The sequence below is a fragment of the Dendropsophus ebraccatus genome, chromosome 15, assembly GCF_027789765.1.
Source record: "Dendropsophus ebraccatus isolate aDenEbr1 chromosome 15, aDenEbr1.pat, whole genome shotgun sequence".
NCBI classification, from domain to species: domain Eukaryota; kingdom Metazoa; phylum Chordata; class Amphibia; order Anura; family Hylidae; genus Dendropsophus; species Dendropsophus ebraccatus.
The window spans coordinates 37,497,398-37,507,073 of NC_091468.1; the positions used below are offsets into that span (position 1 = coordinate 37,497,398).

Genomic DNA, 9,676 nt, shown 5'->3' on the forward strand with positions numbered 1-9,676 from the left:
CGAGGAAGCGCCCCCTGTCTCCCTTCTTCTCTGCCATAGGGGAGATAGTTGCTAGAAAGGAATGAACTTGGTCGGCCACGATGCTTAGGTAAACTTTACTGTCTAAGGGCCAGTTCACACTGAGTAAACACGGCGTAATTCCATGGCGGAGAACCCTGCCGTGCTCAGTGTGCTGCTGTAAGTGACAGAGGGCACACGCTCGTTTGCTGCCTCTCCTCTCAAAGAAGTAACACGTTACTTCTTTGAGCGGTGAGCGGAGAGCGGCAGCAGCGGATGAGCGCGCGCCCTCTCATTCACTTAAAGCAGCACACTAAGCACGACGGAATTATGCTGTGTTTACTCAGTGTGAACTGGCCCTATATGTCTATCCCCTTGTATCAGAAGACACAGAGTGCACCAAGAAATCATTCTCCCCATTATTACATTACCTCTCTGTATGTACCCAACATTGTTCAGGAAGTAAACCAAACAGAGATTACAGACTTGAATACCCTGGTCTCACTCTTAAGACTGGGTTCACACTACATGAGACAACAGTTGTTCTGTGACCTGGCTGTGAACGGCCGGTGTCAGTAAAGTTCATCCCGGCTGGTACTGCAGTACTGGCCAGATGAACTTCATTTGTGCTGAATCGGGATGCGGGCGCATCCATGTGTGCCTGCATCCAAAATCACCATTGCACACAATGGAGAGTGCGGCTAGAGCCGCACTCTCCATTGTGTGAACTGTTAGGGTTGTGTAGCCGCTATTCAATGAATAGCGGCCGCACAAAGCTGACATGTCAGTTTTTACTACGGCCGCTAGGGATCCCAGCCGGAGTGTATACTATGGGGGAGATTTATGAAAGGGTGTAAATATAAACCTGGTGTAAACTGCCCACAGTAACCAATCACAGCTCCTCTTATATTTTACCAGAACTGAAAGCTGACCTGTGATTGGTTGCTGTGGGCAGTTTACACCAGGTGTATATTTACACCCTTTCATAAATCTCCCCCCTATGTGTATACACTCAGGCCGAGATTCCCTCTGACTGCAGTGCAACATAAATTTTCTATTAATCACTGCCGTGTTGCAAATCAGCAACAACAGCCCTGATTAATAGAAAAGTTACGTTGTGTGAACGTAGCCTAAGAGAGCATTGACACGCCCACTAAATACTGTCCATGCACGGACAGCATTCTGCAGACCTGACTGTTTAAATGTCAGCGCAGCTGTGTCAGTACAGGAGTGCGAACCTCTAAACAGTTTCAAGTAACTTCTAGAATGTCCTTCTAATCTAATAATCAGCAGTGTTCACAGAACAAAGGAGAAATCACACACAAAGCAAATCCATCCATCAGGTATTTACTTAGAAGGATTCGTTTGTTACAAAAGATAAAAAGGATTTATGACAATAAAATGGCCCATCCAGGCCGAGTCTTCCATCATCTTCTCGTAAAGTTCTGAAAAATAAAATAAAATACAGAAACAAAGTAGCAGGATTAGTTCATTTGTTACGTAAGATTTTATAGGCAGGTTGTATAGAATTCAGGTCACATGCTCCTCTATATACAGTACACATAACCAATCCTCTGTATAGGGTACATGTCACCGCTCCTATCTATGTACAGTACATGTCACCGCTCCTAGCTATGTACAGTACATGTCACCGCTCCTCGCTATGTACAGTACATGTCACCGCTCCTCCCTATATACAGTACATGTCACCGCTCCTAGCTATGTACAGTACATGTCACCGCTCCTAGCTATGTACAGTACATGTCACCGCTCCTAGCTATGTACAGTACATGTCACCGCTCCTAGCTATGTACAGTACATGTCACCGCTCCTCTATCTATATACAGTACATGTCACCGCTCCTCTATCTATATACAGTACATGTCACCGCTCCTAGCTATATACAGTACATGTCACCGCTCCTATCTCTGTACAGTACATGTCACCGCTCCTCCCTATATACAGTACATGTCACCGCTCCTCGCTATATACAGTACATGTCACCGCTCCTAGCTATGTACAGTACATGTCACCGCTCCTAGCTATATACAGTACATGTCACCGCTCCTAGCTATATACAGTACATGTCACCGCTCCTCTATCTATATACAGTACATGTCACCGCTCCTCTATCTATATACAGTACATGTCACCGCTCCTCTATCTATATACAGTACATGTCACCGCTCCTCTATCTATATACAGTACATGTCACCGCTCCTCTATCTATATACAGTACATGTCACCGCTCCTCTATCTATATACAGTACATGTCACCGCTCCTCCCTATATACAGTACAGGTCACCGCTCCTCTCTATATACTGTACAAGTCACCGCTCCTCTCTATACACTGTACAGGTCACCGCTCCTCTCTATATACTGTACAGGTCACCGCTCCTCTCTATATACAGTACACGTCACCGCTCCTCTCTATATACTGTACAGGTCACCGCTCCTCTCTATATACAGTACACGTCACCGCTCCTCTCTATATACAGTACACGTCACCGCTCCTCTATATACAGTACATGTCACCGCTCCTAGCTATATACAGTCTGCTGGAATAATCACATTAATACATACACATCAAACAGACTTCTGCACACTTTGAATGTTGCAATTTTATTTCTGAACTTCAGTTAAAGCCAATGCTCCTGACTGTCAGCTGGCTATGGGGGGCGCTGCTCACAGCTGGCTATGGGGGGGGCACTTCTCACAGCTGCCTATGGGGGGGGCGCTGCTCACAGCTGGCTATGGGAGGGGCGCTTCTCACAGCTGGCTATGGGGGGGGCGCTTCTCACAGCTGCCTATGGGGGGGGCGCTGCTCACAGCTGGCTATGGGGGGGGCGCTGCTCACAGCTGGCTATGGGGGGGGCGCTGCTCACAGCTGGCTATGGGGGGGGCGCTGCTCACAGCTGGCTATGGGGGGGGCGCTGCTCACAGCTGGCTATGGGGGGGGCGCTGCTCACAGCTGGCTATGGGGGGGGCGCTGCTCACAGCTGGCTATGGGGGGGGCGCTGCTCACAGCTGGCTATGGGGGGGCGCTGCTCACAGCTGGCTATGGGGGGGCGCTGCTCACAGCTGGCTATGGGGGGGCGCTGCTCACAGCTGGCTATGGGGGGGCGCTGCTCACAGCTGGCTATGGGGGGGCGCTGCTCACAGTTGGCTATGGGGGGGCGCTGCTCACAGCTGGCTATGGGGGGGGCGCTGCTCACAGCTGGCTATGGGGGGGCGCTGCTCACAGCTGGCTATGGGGGGGCGCTGCTCACAGCTGGCTATGGGGGGCGCTGCTCACAGCTGGCTATGGGGGGGCGCTGCTCACAGACGGCTATGGGGGGGGGGGCTGCTCACAGACGGCTATGGGGGGGGCTGCTCACAGACGGCTATGGGGGGGGCTGCTCACAGACAGCTATGGGGGGGGCTGCTCACAGACGGCTATGGGGGGCGCTGCTCACAGCTGGCTATGGGGGGGCGCTGCTCACAGCTGGCTATGGGGGGCGCTGCTCACAGCTGGCTATGGGGGGCGCTGCTCACAGCTGGCTATGGGGGGCGCTGCTCACAGCTGGCTATGGGAGGGGCTGCTCACAGCTGGCTATGGGGGGGGCGCTGCTCACAGCTGGCTATGGGGGGCGCTGCTCACAGACGACTATGGGAGGGGCTGCTCACAGCTGGCTATGGGGGGGGCTGCTCACAGCTGGCTATGGGGGGCGCTGCTCACAGCTGGCTATGGGGGGGGCTGCTCACAGCTGGCTATGGGGGGGGCGCTTCTCACAGCTGCCTATGGGGGGGGCGCTGCTCACAGCTGGCTATGGGGGGGGCGCTGCTCACAGCTGGCTATGGGGGGGGCGCTGCTCACAGCTGGCTATGGGGGGGGCGCTGCTCACAGCTGGCTATGGGGGGGGCGCTGCTCACAGCTGGCTATGGGGGGGGGCGCTGCTCACAGCTGGCTATGGGGGGGGCGCTGCTCACAGCTGGCTATGGGGGGGGGCGCTGCTCACAGCTGGCTATGGGGGGGGCGCTGCTCACAGCTGGCTATGGGGGGGCGCTGCTCACAGCTGGCTATGGGGGGGCGCTGCTCACAGCTGGCTATGGGGGGGCGCTGCTCACAGCTGGCTATGGGGGGGGCTGCTCACAGACGGCTATGGGGGGGCGCTGCTCACAGCTGGCTATGGGGGGGGCTCCTTACAGCTGGCTATGGGAGGGGCTGCTCACAGCTGGCTATGGGGGGCGCTGCTCACAGCTGGCTATGGGGGGGCTGCTCACAGCTGGCTATGGGGGGCGCTGCTCACAGCTGGCTATGGGGGGCGCTGCTCACAGCTGGCTATGGGGGGGCTGCTCACAGCTGGCTATGGGGGGCGCTGCTCACAGCTGGCTATGGGGGGCGCTGCTCACAGCTGGCTATGGGGGGGGCTGCTCACAGCTGGCTATGGGGGGCGCTGCTCACAGACGGCTATGGGAGGGGCTGCTCACAGCTGGCTATGGGGGGCGCTGCTCACAGCTGGCTATGGGGGGCGCTGCTCACAGCTGGCTATGGGGGGCGCTGCTCACAGCTGGCTATGGGGGGCGCTGCTCACAGCTGGCTATGGGGGGCGCTGCTCACAGCTGGCTATGGGGGGCGCTGCTCACAGCTGGCTATGGGGGGGCGCTGCTCACAGCTGGCTATGGGAGGGGCTGCTCACAGCTGGCTATGGGGGGCGCTGCTCACAGCTGGCTATGGGGGGGGCTGCTCACAGCTGGCTATGGGGGGGGCTGCTCACAGCTGGCTATGGGAGGGGCTGCTCACAGCTGGCTATGGGGGGCGCTGCTCACAGCTGGCTATGGGGGGGGCTGCTCACAGCTGGCTATGGGGGGGGGCTGCTCACAGCTGGCTATGGGGGGGCGCTGCTCACAGACGGCTATGGGGGGCGCTGCTCACAGACGGCTATGGGGGGCGCTGCTCACAGACGGCTATGGGGGGCGCTGCTCACAGACGGCTATGGGGGGCGCTGCTCACAGACGGCTATGGGGGGCGCTGCTCACAGACGGCTATGGGGGGCGCTGCTCACAGACGGCTATGGGGGGCGCTGCTCACAGACGGCTATGGGGGGGGCTGCTCACAGACTGCTGCTGGGGTTAGGAGCCAATGTGCCCGGTAGTGTGCTCAGTAATACCTGCGGGGCAGTGTTGCAGTCACCGGGCAGGAAGCACGGACAGCAGCACCGGGAGGCAGCTCCAGCATTAGGCCAGGTCCAGCTTCTTCTGGGTCTCCGCCAGCTTGTCCTGCAGCCGCTTCTTCTTCCAGTCCAGGTACTTCCTGCGCTGCCGGCTCGCCTGCCAACCCGCCAGGACTCCGACAGCGAAGCTGATCACCACCGCCACGTACAGGCTGCGATCAGACACCTCCGCCATGTCTCTGTCTCTGGACGGGACCCCGGCTCACGTGTACTCATCCAAGGTCGCAGCTGTCAGTGACGTCTTCCCCTAGAGGCCGCGCTGTCGCCCAACTCGCAAGGCGGCCATCTTGTCGGAGACACTATGATTTTATTCTGGGTTGTGCCGCTGTTCTCCCTAACAGTGTTCCCCAAGCTGTGGCAAAATTACTATCCCTCTCATACCCGAACAGATGGGAACTGTAGTTTTGCAACAGCTGGAGAGCCATAGTTTGGGGAACGCTGCCTAAAAAAGGCATTGTGTGTTATAGGGGTTGTAGATACTGCCTGTGACTGCCAGGATGTGCATTCCTATGACTGGTGGACCAAGTGTCAGCAGGGATGTGCCTCAGTCTACGCCTGTGATGATTTGGATTATATAGAAAATAAAATGAATATCTGCTGCCAACTTGTCCAGTAGTCATGTATGTTCTTAAAGGGATAGTCCATCACTTTACATAAACAGCTCAGAATGTGGTTGAATAATGAAGTCATACTCACCTTACTGATCCTCTGATCCAGTTCCAACATGTCCTAGGGGCCCTTCAGTCTCTGCCTCTTGGCCATTCTGGACATAAACATCTGACCACTACAATGTCTGTGTGTGTGGGGGGGGGGGGGGGGGGGGAGCAGAGACTGTAGGGGGAACCCAGGAAATGTTGGGATCAGAGGATCGGTAAGGTGAGTATGACTTATTTTATTATTCAACAACCTTCTGTGTCGTCTTTAAAAAATGGTGGACAACACCCTTACCACCTTCAAACTCTGACTACCTGGGATATTAAAGGAGACCTGTCACCCCCCGTGCCGGGGTGACAGGCTCCCGACCCCCCGTTACAGCCCCCTATACTCACCTGATCCCGCCGGGTCCCGCTTCCTGATCCGGTCGGGTCACGGAGATATGAGTGCCCGAAGCGCGCTCACAGGAGAGTCCGACGCTCATAGAGAATGAATGGGGAGTCCGATGCTCCATCATTCTCTATGGGCATCGGACTCTCCTGTGAGCGCGCGCGCCGGGCTTCGGGCATTCATATCTCCGTGACCCGACCGGATCAGGAAGCAGGACCCGGCGGGATCAGGTGAGTATAGGGGGCTGTAACGGGGGGCGGGAGCCTGTCACCCCGGCACGGGGGGTGACAGGTCCTCTTTAAAGGGGGTGTCCATCAGGTTTCCCCCACAGGTTACAAATAATCACAAGTTTCTCCATAGGGTGAATCTTTCTGAACAGTTGATCATCAGGGAAGCCTTTCAACTAGTTATGAGCGAACTTGCTGAACCCAAAAACTCTGCATTTGACTCCTGGCAGCTGGAAAGTTGTCTATGGCTGTACTGTCTTGTATTTCAGGACTCCTTAGGGCTATATCCAACTTCTTCAGCCACCGGGAGTCAAGTGCCCAGTGTTCGGAGGAACCCAAACATTCCAACAAGTAGGGGCTGTATAAGGCAGATAACCCATTTAACCTCTTGCGTTTAAAGTGTTTTCAGTGCCTGCGGAATGTCTTCAGACATTCACTTTTCACATTTTGTTATGTTGCAGCCTTGTGCAGATTGCAGATTTTTTTTTTTTTAAGTCTTAAAGTCTACCTGTCATGGGCAGGCCCTTCCCTTCTTCTGAGCTGAGGGTGAATGTTTATTTCATTGGTGAACACATGAACAAGACACATATAAAGGTCCCCATACTGGTTCTAAACACCCCCATATACAGACCAATATTCCCCCATACAGTGACCAAATAGTGGTAGATACCAGCTGTACACAAGCTCTGTATACCATATAAACAAGTACAGTGCAGACACATCCAGTGACTCACAGGCGATACCTTCTCTGATCAGCGCTGGCCAGATTTGCTTTTCCTTTTCCATCATAAAGACTTCTTCCAGCCACAACTCATCTCAGCAGTACCTACTTCTAGCACCTTTCCTACCTCTATACAAACTCCCCATCAGAGTGCCCTTAAACAGTAATATAGACTTTATTGGGGACCTTTCACTAGTCAGGTCCCTTTTCTGTGCCTCTGTCTATAGTTAGGTCCTTCGCCTGTACTTGGCCCCCTATTTTTGCCCTCATCGGCAGTTAGCCCTCTTTTTGTGCTTCCATCTGTAGTTGGAAGCACAAAAAGCTGTAGCTCCTCAGCTGTTACCAAACTACAACTCCTATCATGTGCTGCCAGCACAGAATGATGGGAGTTTTACTTTTGCAGCCAATTGCGGCTGAGCAGCTGATGATGCGGCTGGAGCGGTTTGTCCGGCCTCCCGAAGATGACGTAGTTGACACAAGATGGCGGCGAACATGTAAGTATAATGCACCAACACTTCCGGGGTGGGGGGGGACACGGGGAAGGGGGCATTCACTCAGTTGTATAACTTTGTAAGGTGTGTTATTTAGTGAATAAAATTTAAACACCGCACTACCACTTTAAATATTTGCCCTACTGTACTGGCACTCTGTGTCAGAACAGAGGTGCGAATATTTAAGCAGTTTTAGAGCTCCCAGCATCATAATGAATGAGGATGCCGGGAGTTCAAAGGTCTGGTCTGCAGTATACAGCCTGTGCACAGACCTTATTTTATAGGCCTGCGTATGGCCCTTAGAGTAGGGACCCAGAAAATACATGGAAATTTAAAGGGGTGGTGCGATGTAAAGCATTTATTCACTAAATAACACACATTACAAAGTTATACAACTTTGTAAAGTGTGTTATCTAAGTGAATGCCTCCCTTCCCCATGTTTCCCCCCACCCTTGCTAGATCCGGTAGTGTGGTGCATTATACTTACGGAATCGCTGTCGACCCCGGCCGCCATCTTGGGACAAACACGTCATCTTCAGGAGGCTGGCCGGACCGCTCCAGCTCTCCCTCATGCCGCCACCCCTCCAGCGCGTCATCAGCTGCTCAGCCGCAATTGGCTGAGCATAGTTAAAGCTATACACCAGTCAGACCATTGCTTTTAGAGCAGAATGGTGGTTGGTAACCTAGACAATGAAATGTCAAAAATGGGAGGAAAAGAGCAGCATGTCAGGAGTAGAGATGATCGGACAGCTGTTAGAAACAACAGCTGTTGTTATTAAATATGGCTGTTGTTTTTACATAGTGTGAACATAGCCTTAAGCTGGCCAGACATGATATCAATATTGCCAACATTTTTGACAGCTACCTCTACTGTGCTGAGAGTGATGTTTAGTTCATTAGAGACGACAGAAAGATGACACATGTAAATCCTTATACCAGGGTATCATCTCCTGTGGAGACAAAGGATCTACAGCATCGAAACACAACATGCCTGAATCTTCCTGCCAGAACAGTCACCTGGTAGTATCGTTCTGCCACCACACACATTAGATTGTCAGACTGATTTTATTGCAAGGTGCAGCAAAATGTAAAGCAAAAGAACCAGATAAATTTCATCTCCTCGCGTAAAAACACTGTATATAACTAAAAAGCACCATCTGTGTTACTGATAGGGTTTAGTAGAAAGCTTCATTACCCGGCCTTCTCTCTCTTTGTAAGTGACTCTTAATGGTGTTTTTACTGGACTGGTCTGAAGGAAATGGAGGTGTTATGTGAGCTGTTCCCACAGGTTACACACGTCATGTAAATGTACTAGCAGAGGTCCTGAGCAAATAGTTCACCCGCTTTCTTTTTAACTAGATATAGGACGCAGTGCATTTACAGGTGGGTACACATTGTTTAATGATATTAGGCTTGTACATCATGAGAATTATTTACACAGCTACAAAATATAGATGCGGCAAAAGCTATTGTCAGGTCAGTGCATTCAGTTGTCGCAACTCCAGGGCATTTCCCTCTAAATCTTTAAATATACCATTCTACACACTGTTCACACTGGCATCAGAGTCTGTTCTGTCTCTTTGACAGCATTAAAGGGATTCTCTGGCAAAAATCTTTTTCTTTCAAATCAACTGGTTTCAGAAAGTTATATAGAGTTGTAATTTAATTCTATTTGAAAATCTCAAGCTTTTCAGTACTCATCAGCTGCTGTATGTTCTGCAGGAAATGGTGTTTTCTTTTCAGTCTGACACAGTGCTCTCTGCTGCCATCTCTGTCCCAGACAGGAACTGTCCAGAGCAGGAAAGGCTTTCTATGGGGATTTGCTACTGTCACGCACAGAGGTGGCAGCAGAGAGCACTGTGTCAGAAGTGAAAAGAATACACCACTTTTGGCAGAACATACAGCAACTGATAAGTCCTAGACATAAGATTTTTAATTAGAAGTAAGTTACAAACCTATATAACTTTCTGAAACCAGTCGAT

General features: G+C 52.3%; 1 protein-coding gene across 1 annotated transcript; it reads right to left on the reverse strand.

Annotated features, from left to right (window-relative positions):
- Window positions 1-1,328: 1,328 nt before the first annotated feature.
- MTLN (mitoregulin) lies at window positions 1,329-5,454 on the reverse strand. The gene is made up of 2 exons (XM_069955223.1): window positions 5,149-5,454; window positions 1,329-1,442 (listed from the first exon to the last, which is right to left on the reverse strand). Exon 1 carries the CDS (start codon window positions 5,384-5,386, stop codon window positions 5,216-5,218), a length of 171 nt encoding a protein of 56 aa, XP_069811324.1. The 5' UTR covers window positions 5,387-5,454; the 3' UTR covers window positions 1,329-1,442; window positions 5,149-5,215.
- Between the last annotated feature and the right edge of the window lie 4,222 nt (window positions 5,455-9,676).